The sequence below is a fragment of the Lactuca saligna genome, chromosome 1 (assembly GCF_052625555.1).
Source record: "Lactuca saligna cultivar CGN05327 chromosome 1, ASM5262555v1, whole genome shotgun sequence".
NCBI lineage: Eukaryota > Viridiplantae > Streptophyta > Magnoliopsida > Asterales > Asteraceae > Lactuca > Lactuca saligna.
The window spans coordinates 13,986,382-13,999,145 of record NC_136417.1 but is presented as its reverse complement, the minus strand read 5'-3'; the positions used below and the strand labels follow the sequence as shown (position 1 = coordinate 13,999,145).

The following is a 12,764-nucleotide window of genomic DNA, read 5'->3' as shown; positions in this document are numbered from 1 at the left end:
TCAAGTTCCTTCAAAAGAACACCAAAAGAACCAACTCTTTATGCTCACACACAACGTAGGAGAGGATGCACGAAAATCAGTGTTTCTAGATAGAGGAGACTGGTAAGGAGGCCATCCAAAGGGTATAAGGCCTTTAAATAGGGTGAAACACCCTAAAAATTAGGGTTTCTTAATCAACTGCCAACCCGTCGAGTTGAGGATCCTCAGCTTGTCGAGTTGGCCCACTAATATCTGCGACCAAAACTACCTAAACATGACGACGTGTTGAGGCCTTCCAACTTGTCGAGTTGCCAAGGAAAAACGCGACTAAATATTTAAATTTCATACCTGAGGATTGAGATGTACAAGATCGACCGATGTTGGCAAAAGGAGCGGTGGTGACACCCGCTCCAACTATATTAAGGATCACTGATGGCTGCGAGGGCAAGGTGGTGGCCCATGTGGTGAGGAGCAGGGCATTTCACCTGACATTCGAGGAGGACGTACGACTCCTGATGTGGTCACAAATATGTTTCCATATATCATTCGCTTTCCTTAATGTTTATGCTTACGTTTCATGTTGTGATGTTTAGGGACGATCTTAGTGAAAGAGTTGTCTGCTTTAGTTCTTTTCGATTTGGGTGCTACCTGATCTTTTGTGTCTCTTGCGCTCAACAAGAGGCTTGGCGATGCTCCTGGTGAGCTAGATTACCCATTGGAGGTTAAGATTGTTGATGATCGTCCGATGAGAGGGTTCATCGGGGTTGCATTTTGGAGGTTTCCAGTGAGAGATACCCGATTGACTTTGTTCCATTCCATTACGCGAGACGAAGGTGATATCAAGGCTCTTGATACCACCTTCCCACAATACTGCCTAAAATCCACATTACTTCTCATAATAGCTAGCATCAAACGAAGCACCTAAATCCATGATTTAGGATTCAATCAAACTTTGGACATATCAAATTAGGAAAACATCAAATATGATGCCACATTAATCTCCTTCTTACTTTCATACGTTAAAGGTGTTGGGAATTGATTTTGAAATAACCATTGTCTTTGTAATTACAATAGGTGATATCTTTCATGTTCTTGGACTAACCTCTCTTCTTTGACTTTTGGTCTTCCTCTACCATTATATCCTTTATTCAATTTTCTACCCATGTCATGTGTACTTAGCAAACTATTGGAAAATTACCGGGCATCAAATATCCTCACCTAGGATTAAAAAGCTTAGTAGTTCCCGATGAACTACCAACTAATATAATTGTTCCATACCAAATTTTAGGTAATAAAGATAATAATAGTAGTACTTAAACTTAATATTCAAAATTAATTTCAATTGATACTAACTCAAATAGTATCAAATTAAATTTATTTATGTGATATTTCATTGAGTCGCCTTCCTTCTTTGTATTCACCAACTACAAATTAAGAAACCTTATTCGCATTATGTATGTCAATTTTTTCATGGATATTTTTATGAAGCACACAAACTCTTTGTTAAAATACTTGAAAGAATGTAGCTTTCGAAGGGTATATGTGGGGTCATCAAACAAAAAAATGTTATAGATTCGATTTTTGCTTATTTGTTATCTAGATTACCATGATTTCATTTTTGGTTTATCAAATATGTTACAGATTCACATAAACCAATAATGAAAATCTTTTAAAGTTGTTTTGGTTAGAAGGTTAAAATGATAATTTTTTTCTATTCATCTTATCCATTCAACAATTTTACCAATCAACCTTAATCGGTTCAACACTAAATTGTTAGTTTCTACCAAAAGGTCCTTCAAACTTTTATGACACACATAGAGGAGGGAGAGGGGAGGGTAAAGTTCAATATAACAATAAAAAATAACAAAAAGTCAATATAAAAATGAGATGTTGAAGCGATAAAAAAAAAAGTGAGGCTTCTATGCTAGATTTTTTAAAAGTTAAACTTAAAATGCGTTTTTAATATACAAAAAAACAAAGTAACATTTATATAATTTAGTTTTTTTTTTTTTTTTTTTTTTTTTTTTTTTTTTTTTTTTTTTTTTAATAAGAGGGAACATGATATTTATTTATTAATAGAAAAAGGCGAATATCCGGTGGGGTTGTGAAATCAAGATGACACGTTGAGTTCATGTTTTTGGCTTCAACTTGTTTTGATTTTGCTTACCAGCTGTTATTTCTCTTTCTCTCTCCGCCCCTCTTTTCCTTCTATATAATCAACGCCTCTTCCAACCATCAAAAACCTCTTCCAACACTCGTTTCTAATCCCTCCTTTCTTTCTTTTGTTGCTCTGTTTTGATTTCTTCTTATATATTATTTTGTAATTTTGATGCATGGATGTTAGAGATTAATGTCTCCTGTTCTCTGTGAAATCCTCCGTTCCGGGTTTATGATAAATTCCTCCCTCATCCGCCGCACCCATCTTGTTCAATCTTTCTCCGTCGTCTTCCTTTACTGGTTTTACGTTTTCTCAGAAGACAGCCTCCATTCCCATCTAGATCCAGCTACTTAATTAATTCGTATTCTTTCAACTTTCTTACTCAATTTTCTCTAAGATATAAATCAAATCCCCAAAACCCATGGCTTCTTCAAGCGGAAATTCATCTGGGTCGACACAGATCCACCACTCCGGATCCGATGACGGCATGATGGACCAGAGGAAGAGGAAGAGGATGGAATCAAACCGCGAATCGGCACGCAGATCAAGGATGAGGAAACAGAAGCATATGGATGATCTTATGAATCAAGCCAACAACCTCAAGAACAATAACGCCCAGATCTCGACTACCATTGATGTAACCACACAGCGATTTGTTCAAATCGAAGCAGAGAACTCCGTTTTGAGGGCTCAGGTAAGCGAGCTCAGCCAGAGACTAGATTCGCTCAACGAGATCTTGAATTACATCAACACAAGTACCAATTGTACAACCACTCAATGCACTAATGGGTTGCTTGAGTTTGATTTCGTGGATAATCCATGGAACATGATGTATCTTAATCAACCAACTATCATGCCTTCTACTGCCGATATGGTTGGGTACTAGCTTAGTATCGATTGCACAATTTGTTTTAGGTTTCACTTTTTTTTTTTTTTTAATGGTTTTGTGGGGATTATGATTGGCATATCATGAATATTATTGGATCTAGGAATCAATGAATGTATTTTAATATTTTTATTTCTTTTGTTCTATATGATTACTGTACTAAAAGTGTGTTGGGGTTTTTTAAAGTAAAATTTCATTAAAAAAAAAAAAAAAAAAAAAAAAAAAAAAAAAACTTACAGTATATTTATAGGAATTCATTGATTAAAGATTTTTAATTTGTTCCTATAATGATTAAACTCTTATTTTTTTTAATCAAAGTAAGTAATTCTATGGATATAATAACTAGTTGTGCCGATAACATTTACATGGCGTTCTATATAAAATACAAAGATTTGATCGCAAACAAAAACTTAGTGCGGGGCGATTCCAAGTATGTTAGGTTTTTTTTGTGTTATTTGCTTTAATGTTTAACGTTAATAAAAGTGTTTGGTTGTTTATTAAAATAACTGACTAATCTAAAACAATTAAAATAAATATAACTTTAAAATTCAAAATCACAAATATTAAAGCATCTCCTTATACTAATAAAAGAATAGTTTTTTTTACTATATATTAAAAATTAATTTACCATATTTATTTGAATTAACGATTATAATTTCATATAACCAATAAAAATATCTCTTAATTAGTAATTTTTTTAAAATAATTGATTAATAATTTTAAGTTTTTACTATAAAAAATTAATTAATTTTATAACCATAGTTATTAATAGAATGCTAAGAAAATAAAGCAAAAAAACGATAAAAATGTATACCGATTTTGAAAATGAAAAAACATATGCAAATTTCCAAAATAAAACAAAAATGTATGCAAATGAATGTTTGAAACGATAAAAACGTTTAATAATTTTGGTGTTTTGATTGAGAACATTCTTTGCGAAAAAAGTTGTAAGGTTCTTACGAATATTTTCATTTTAATTTGAACTTGACCCTATATATAAACATAAATATAAACTTTTAATCATTAAAAAAATTAAAATGGTTACTTTTTTTTTCTTTTTTTTTTTTAATCAAGATTAATTAGATATAAATCTTAAAAGAGAATTTCAACATAACCAAAAACCTTAATGACTCGGCCAATACTGGCTATAAAAAAATCTGGATTTTAAAAAAGCTGTATATCAATTATCACATACATTGTAGGTATAAAAAACACAATCTTCAGATTAAAAAAAATGTAGATGGTTTAGAGCCACCTGTAATTTCTTTTTGCATGGCGTGCAATTTTAGTTTTTAATATTTTGTATAAGTGTACAAGTCACTAATGCAGGATATATGTTTCACTGACTTGTATTACGTTACCTGCGATGGTCGCCTTCGTATGAATCACTTTAAAATAAAATTAACATAAATTTAAATCTATAATGGTTTTTTTTTTTTTTTTAATTTTTATAAAAAATACACGTTTATAATATGAAAATATTCTATATTGGAGACTTTTACTTGTTCATGATATCAAACACGAAATTCAATTAGAAAATAATGTTTTAATATTTTGATACGTATAGAGTTTTATGTTGGCCCGAGAAAGTTTATTTATTTATTATACAATGACAAAACAATACGAGCTTTCTTCAATGATTGATTTTAATCATCAAAAGAAAACAAAATAGATATTTTGAAAACTATACGGAAACATGAAATTTTGTAGGATACTTTTGTTTAAATTTTCTTAAAATTCATTTAAAATAAACAATTTCACTTGAAAAGGATTTAAAAAAACAAGTTGAATTTGAGTTTGTGAGAACCGGTGAGGAAATTGGAAATTATAATAATCAAAATCTCGGATTCGGTGTAGATCATTTAAGGTCATTGTCGATGTAAAGTGTCGACCTTATATGAATGTGTATGGGCATCACAAATTTTTTACGAGGATATTCGTAATCGAAACGAATTATATTTTAAGTTACGGCATGAAACATGAGGAAAATAAATTAGATGTATTAAGTGAAACTCCTCATCATTAATATATTTCAATAATGTAATTTATCAAAGTCTTATAATTATGGTCCCAAACAAAAAAAAAATTAGAAATGCTTACATAATTTAGGGATTAAAATTTCATATTAAATTTAAATCATAGAGAAGCAAAATATTACTACAAAACAAAGTAGGTAGGTATTTCCTCTACCATGCTTCATTCCATCCAAGTTTAAAATAGAATCTTCTACTCATCTTCCCAAAAAATCATTTTCTAATGATTAACCGGCTTTTGATATATGAACCTCGAATACATCATATATAAAATAAAATATATATAACATAATAACATTTAATAACATATCGTGAGCTTATCAAAACATTTGATAAAAAAAACTTTTATTCTAATCATACTTTATGTTATATGCTATATATGCAATACATATTCCAAGATTAGATCTTAGTACGTTTCATTCTTATGTTGATTGAAAATTAGTGCGAGTGAACAACAAAAATGGGTTGAATAACAAAAATCAACCCACTTTTATGTTTATATATTGACAAATTATTATTTTCAAACAAATCGTTGCTTTATTACATAGACAGAATGTTAAGTATATCTTTACAAAGAAGCTACGCTTCGAACAAAACTTTTTGCTATACGTACAACAAAAACACCACCCATACCCATATTCACAAATTCCAATCAAGAACACCATATCTGTACGTGTTCCTGTACCTGTACATTTCCCCACTTTTCATTACACCACGAAATCAGTCAACAATTGAGGATCATCAAACCTGTATTGGTCTGCCAAATCATTAACATATTCTGGATTAGAGTCGCTAGATTGAACATTATGAACAGCCATAGAACTCATATTTCTCTGCAACTCTTTATCTTTGTCATCTGAAGGAGACAACTGATCTATTGCTGGTTTGTGTGCGTTTTTTGGTGAAGATCTACAGTTGACATCTTGATCGTTGAATTCTTCTTTATACATGTCCTCAACCATTGGTTTCCAAAGACGCACTCTTGCGTTGATAAACCAATTTGCAATCTGATATTGACATGGAAATTGATTCGTCATTTGAATTTGAGGATAATTAGTTTGTGTATAAAGCTCGATTCTGAATATACCTGGCTTCTGGTAAGACCCGTCTGTCTTGCTAGCATGATCTTCTCTGAATCCTTCGGGTAACTAAAGAACATGAACATTTAAATTTTTAAACAAAATTAAAACGGTAATGGAGCTAGATCATTCAAATATAACTTAACCTCCATTTGTCATGTAGGACAACACAAGACAGAACAGGTTGTACTGCGTTTGCTGACGATGTCAATAGAACAAAATTTACAAATTTTGTCCCATTTGAAAAGGTGGAACGGGACTTGCTCTTGATCTCTCGTTTGTAAAAGACGTGAATACCCTTCTCATCCTCATTATCGAAAATAGCTCTAGAAAGCTTGCCTGGTCCAGTCTAGTCTCGTCCTGTCCCCGCCACAAGAAAAGCTCGGACGAGATAAGACTGGACTAGACAAGCTTTCCAGAGCTATTTTCGATGTTGAGGATGAGGAGGACATTAACGTTTTTTGTACAGACGAGAGATTTAGAGCGAGTCACAGTTCCACCTTTTTGGACGGGACAAAAAATTGTAATTATTTGTCTCATTGACATCAGTCTCAATCTTAATCTCAGTCCAGTGCATACGACGCAGTACAACATGTTGTGTACTGCGTCCTGCAAACCAAACGGGGCCTACGAGAAAGAAACCATACGGATTGAGAAAATGCTCAAACAGCCAAGCACGAAGGATGGAGACGGAGCCTTCAGGCAAGCCACGTTGTGGTCTCCAAGAATGGCGCATTGCGCCAAGTGGATGAAGGTTTCTTTGTTGTCTGAGTTGCTTTTCAACATTACGGAGACGTGGTAGAACTCTTTCTGATGAATCGTCTTGCTCTCCGAGCCTTTGACGGGTCTCCTGAATTTGGTCGTTAATTCCATCGCGTAAACAACGAAAGTGTCGCGATATTGTTTGATGAGCAAGTGCGGTGTATGATCTTGCAGCTCCACAACCAGCCACCATATCTAATGATCCCTCAACGATTCGTAATTGTTGACAGTATTCTCTGTATTTCCTATCTACCTACAATAACAAACACGTTACAAACCTTTGTTTTATATGCATAATGTATTTTCATGATTTTAAAATTTTGGCTCTTTGCTGAATGTTTTAGGAGTTGAAATATGTCATGTGTGTTGTTGGTAGGAAATCTATTCCTTGGAATATTTTTGATTGCTTTGAAATCAGTTAAAGATTTGGAATGTAGATAATGAATTAATGATGAACTTATTTAAATATTTGAAAATATATTAAAGTTACCCTTTTATTAAGTTTTTGTTCACGAAACCTTTTTAGAATCTCTGAATTCAGTATCTATGTAGCATATATAATCAACAAACATGGAAATAATGGAAAGATATGAATTCTAATGAAAAAGCGTACCTCATCTAATAACGAAAAGAGTTTCACAATCTTGTTCTGAAGGTCCTGTTTCTCAGAAACCGAAAGGTCGCCAGAGGAACTGGTGGCTGAGTCAAGAGGAAACGATTGAAAGTCAATTCTTGAACCATTTTCATCGTACCTATCAACGCCAATCTTCTGAACATTATTACGTTTGTTCATCTTTAATTGCTTCATAGCTTCATGAAGATTCGCTACTTCTTCAAGCAACTCCTGCGATGGTTTCAGATATCTTGAACTATAAATTCTTGCCACAACCCCAGATGGAATTTGATTGTTCACAGCCCTATCGAATGACAAATAGTCAATGTTCTCCATTTTATTGCTTCGAGAGGCATGGCCACTTGAATCTTGAAGATGGGGATTCAAGTAATTGTATTGGAACGAAGGCAAATCCATGGAAGACGTTATTTGCATTCCAAGACTGAGGGACAATTCTTGATATTGCAAGTTTTGATGATTTTCAACTCTTGAAAGATTTTGGGGGTTTGACTGCGGATTAGTGGTCAAAAGCTCCAAGAAGGAGGCGTCTGTTGAGTTATGATTTTGATACATTATATCGATTGGAGGACAAGACGATTCTTGATAAGAATCAAGTTGTTGTTGGGTCGAAAGATAGGAACTTGGATAATAAGTAGCCATCTCTGATTTCAATGGCTGGTGGATAATCCCTTTAGAAGTTGGTGGTAATACCTAATTTAACAAGGGAAACACAGAAATTAAACCAAAAAAAAACCTTTTGATCATCCATCGTATACAGAAAACATAAAAATTTGAAAACTTTATAGGGTTTAAGATCATGGGTCGTTTAGATTATGGATTAAATAGATGAGTTATGGATTTAAAGAACGAGGTACCTGTGAAGTGGAGCAAAGATGAAGACAGAACCAAAGCAGCAGAAATAAATTCTTCCTAAAGGGGAGACAAAAATGTATACGAACAAGAAGATGTATAAATATTCTTCATGATATACTAAAAAGAAAGAATAATAATATAATAATAGTAATAAAAAAAAAAACAAACACACCAACCCTCTCCTAATCATTGAACAATGACCATCCCCCAGAACAAAACAATGAATGAAGGTTGCAATGATTGGATAAGAAAAGAAGCAAATGAATCACAAGTTTCTATAGTTGAAGAAACACCCGATTCATTAATTATAGATAAATACAACACGACAACAGTAAGATTGATTATTAATTATGAAAGAAGCAAACCTACCATTCTCATCACGTGGGGACAAGATTCAAACTCAAATTAAAATGTAGAATGATTGGAAGAAAGGAATTGTGGGTTTATTGAGAAAGGGTGGGAATCGAAATGGGTGTTGCTTAAATTGGGTGGTTTGATTAGTAGTAGCTATGAAATGATTGCTTGAAAATTGGGGATTGTGGAACCCTAACCACCAGTTGGTGAACCTAAACTCTTCTTCTTCATCTTCAAACTTCAATTAAAGCATTCTTTATTGTTGCATCTTGTTGTTGCTTGCAGTTTGTGGCTCTTGTTTTCAAATTCGTCTAAAAGAATATTATTATTTGTATGGAATTAAAATGCAATAGAAGTTTCCAGTTTTTTTTTTTTTTTTTTTTCTTAATTTATTTAGCAATCGAATAAAGTGAAACCGAAATTGCTGATATGATCCCAATCATAAAATAACATGTAGACATAGTAGAAGACAAAGAGAGCAGGTCGATGGATGCAGGTACGTGTGTAATATAATGGATGGGTAGGATTAGGTGATAATATATAATATAGATAAAAAATAAAAAGCTTGTTGTTAGCCTATTAGATGTAAAAGAAAACTGAGAGTCAAGAGGTGTGACAAAATAATAAATCGGTGAGTGGGATTTATTCTGTCACAAGTTGTCATGGTATGTAGTATTTTTTTTTTTTTACTTTATTATGGTATATAGTTAAACCTTATTTGAATGGATTTAATTTTGTAACTAATTTTATATATATATATATATATATATATATATATATATATATATATATATATATATATATATATATATAATGGTCCCTGTGGTTTCTTATTTTTTGTGGTTATGGTCCAAACATTTAAAAAGTTGTAAATTTGGTCATTTTCAATAAGTTTTGTTGTGGTTATGGTCCCTCGTCTGTTAATTTCCTTAAAATGACAATTTTAACCCCCAGGGATTATTTTCACAGTTTTGTCTTTTATTATACTATAAGGACCATTTTTGAATATATTTTATTTTATTTTAATAAAGTATTATATATTAATAGATATTATTTTTAATATATAACATTATATATTAATAAATATTTTTTTTATTGGATTATTAATTTATTTTAGTTGATTTTTTTTTAAAAAAAATTGTTGGAGTAATTTTTTTGTTAAATTATTATATATCAATACATATAGTTTTTAATGTATAATATTTATATCATAGTAAATATTAAATTATTGGATTATTAATTTTTTTAGTTAATTTTTGTAATTTTTAATTATTTTTTATTGTATTATTACGTTCAATTTATTATTTTCGTCATATACTAAATGTTGTTTTATTGGATTATTAGTTTATTTTAGCTAATTATTTTTTTTAATTTTTTTTATCGAAGTAATTCTTTTGTATTCAATTATATATATATATATATATATATATATATATATATATATATATATATATATATATATATATATATATTAGTACATATAGTTTTTAATATATAATATTTATATCATAATAAATATTTATGAGATTATTACATTTTACGAAATATTATTTTATTGGATTATTAATTTCTTTTAGTTGACTCTTTTTATAATTTCTTTTTGTTTGAGTAATTTTTTTTATTAGATTATTATATATCAGCAAATATTATTTTTATTATATAATATTTGCATCATAATAAATAATACATTATTGGATTATTAATTTTTGTATTTTTTTTTTGAATTATTAATTTATTGAGATATTACTTTTTATTTATTATAATTTTAATATAATAAATACTATCTTATTGGATTATTGTTTTTATTTTGAATGTATACTATTAATTGTTTTTAATTTTATTTGTTCCACCACAAAATCGCCGAAATACGTAAAAATGTTGATTATCATCATCAAAAATTAATTGGATCACCTCCAAACACCTTCATCAGAGGTTCAATAGATACTATACCTTATTCCACCCAGTCTTGTTGGTAGCCACCTTCGACAACTTCTTCATAATCCACTGGAATTCTTCATATCCCACATAATGCGCAACAAACCCCGATAACATTTATAAGTGGTGGTGGTGACCGGGTGATGGTGGTGGTATTTTCCCAATGGTTTTTCTCATTATAAGCTAGATGAAAGGAACGTGTTTGGATACGATCCGAACGATTTCGATGATGAGAGACCACGATTTTACGTATCCCATGACTTTGTGGTGGAACCAATAAAATTAACAAGAAATACTATTATAATCCGATAAAATAATATTTAGTATATGAAGAAAATAATAATTTAAAAGTAATAATCCAACAAAAAATATTTAAAAAAAAATTACAAAAAATAACTAAAAGATAATAATAATCCAATAATATAATATTTATTATGATATAAATATTATATATTAAAAACTATATATATTGATATATAATAATTCAATAAAAAATAATTACTTCGACAATTTTTTTCTAAAAAAGAATTAATTAAAATAAATTAAAAATCCAATAAAACAATATTTAGTATAAGAAGAAAATAATAAATTAAAAGAAATAAAAGAAACAATCCAATAAAAATAATGAAAAATATTAACTAAAAGAAATTAATAATCTAATAATATAATATTTATTATTATGATATAAATATTATATATTAAAAACTATATGTATTGATATATAATAACTCAATAAAAAGAATTACCCTAACAAAAAATTTTTTAAAAAAAATCAACTATAATAAATTAATAATCCAATAAAACAATGTTTGTTAGTATATAATATTTTATATTAAAAATAATATTTATTAAAATATAATACTTCAATAAAATAAAAAAATGTATGCAAAAATGGTCCTTATGGTATGGTATAAGATAAAATTGCGAAAATGGTCTCTGAGGGTAAAATTATCATTTTAAAAAAGTTAACAGCCAACCAGTTAAACTTAACAAATGAGGGACTAAAACCACAATAAAACTTGTTGAAAAGGACCAAATCTGCAACTTTTCAAACGTTTGGACCATAACCACATAAAAAAAGAAACCACGGGGACCATTTTTGCAATTTTTTCATATATATATATATATATATATATATATATATATATATATATATATATATATATATATATATATATATATATATATATATATATATATATATATATATATAGGGTAAAGTGAATATACCTAACAACCTTATATAAGCTTAGGTACCTAACCATATTATACTACATTGTTTTGCATTATATTTCCATTATAATCATCTTAGGTTCTTAAACTTCAACCCTTAACTTGATTTACTTCCAAGATTTTCAGATATTCATAATTATATTCCTCCTACACCATTTGATTTGTAACGGTAGTATATGAAGCCCACCAGAGGGTCTCCGATAGAATGACGTCATTTGAAGGAAGATAATGGTGAAAGTCCAAAGATTTTGGAAGCAATCAAGTTATGAGGTTGAATTTTAAGAACTTTGGGTGATTACAATGCAAATATAATACAAAATTACGTAGTATGATGTGGTTAGGTACCTAAGCTTATATAAGGTTGTTAGATATATTCACTTTACCCATATATATATATATATATATATATATATATATATATATATATATATATATATATATATATATATATATATATATATATATATATATATATATATATATATATATATATATATATATATACACACACTGACTTTCTTGAAGAAACCCTTTCTCAAGTTTGAAATCTACATCTTAATAAGTTTTTATGTGTTTAGGTTTCTTTCAAAATCTCATATATGTTTTCTTCTAGGTTTGATAAACGGTTTGTTGTTGATCTATATGCAGATGAACCTAATGGGAACAAAAGGGGTTTTGAATATGGGTTGTCAAGTTGCATCGATTTTTTTTTTTTCATCATCTATTGTTTTGTTGTTTGGTTATTTTTTTTTATGAGGTATAATTTTTTTTTTAATAAAATCCGTGGTTTATCTTCATTTCTTTGTTTGAATCCATTTTAATAAACTCAAAAATTATATTTTGAATGTTTTTGAAGACG

General features: G+C 29.5%; 1 protein-coding gene and 1 pseudogene across 4 annotated transcripts; one reads left to right on the top strand and one right to left on the bottom strand.

The window, feature by feature from the left end:
* Positions 1 to 2,156: 2,156 nt before the first annotated feature.
* On the top strand, positions 2,157 to 3,155 carry LOC145012437 (bZIP transcription factor 44 pseudogene; annotated as a pseudogene).
* Positions 3,156 to 5,504: 2,349 nt separating this feature from the next.
* LOC145012214 (BEL1-like homeodomain protein 11) lies at positions 5,505 to 9,051 on the bottom strand. Of its 4 annotated transcripts, none has more exons than XM_078971093.1 (6): positions 8,753 to 9,051; positions 8,386 to 8,440; positions 7,511 to 8,221; positions 6,783 to 7,150; positions 6,144 to 6,204; positions 5,505 to 6,063 (listed from the first exon to the last, which is right to left on the bottom strand). In XM_078971093.1, exons 3-6 carry the CDS (start codon positions 8,168 to 8,170, stop codon positions 5,764 to 5,766), a joined length of 1,389 nt encoding a protein of 462 aa, XP_078827219.1. In that variant the 5' UTR covers positions 8,171 to 8,221; positions 8,386 to 8,440; positions 8,753 to 9,051; the 3' UTR covers positions 5,505 to 5,763. The 4 variants fall into 4 exon arrangements, 3 of the variants coding, with proteins under 3 accessions (XP_078827219.1, XP_078827162.1, XP_078827286.1); XM_078971036.1 differs by lacking the exon at positions 8,753 to 9,051 and adding an exon at positions 8,560 to 8,705; XM_078971160.1 differs by lacking the exon at positions 8,753 to 9,051 and adding an exon at positions 8,556 to 8,690.
* Positions 9,052 to 12,764: the final 3,713 nt, after the last annotated feature.

Bases quoted from the DNA above. Each gene is read 5' to 3' on its own strand.
- LOC145012214 (XM_078971036.1), bottom strand. The intron at 7,151-7,510 runs GTACGCTTTTTC...TTGTTATTGTAG, and splicing joins TCTTTTCGTTATTAGATGAG to GTAGATAGGAAATACAGAGA. The intron at 6,064-6,143 runs GTATATTCAGAA...TGTCAATATCAG, and splicing joins CGGGTCTTACCAGAAGCCAG to ATTGCAAATTGGTTTATCAA.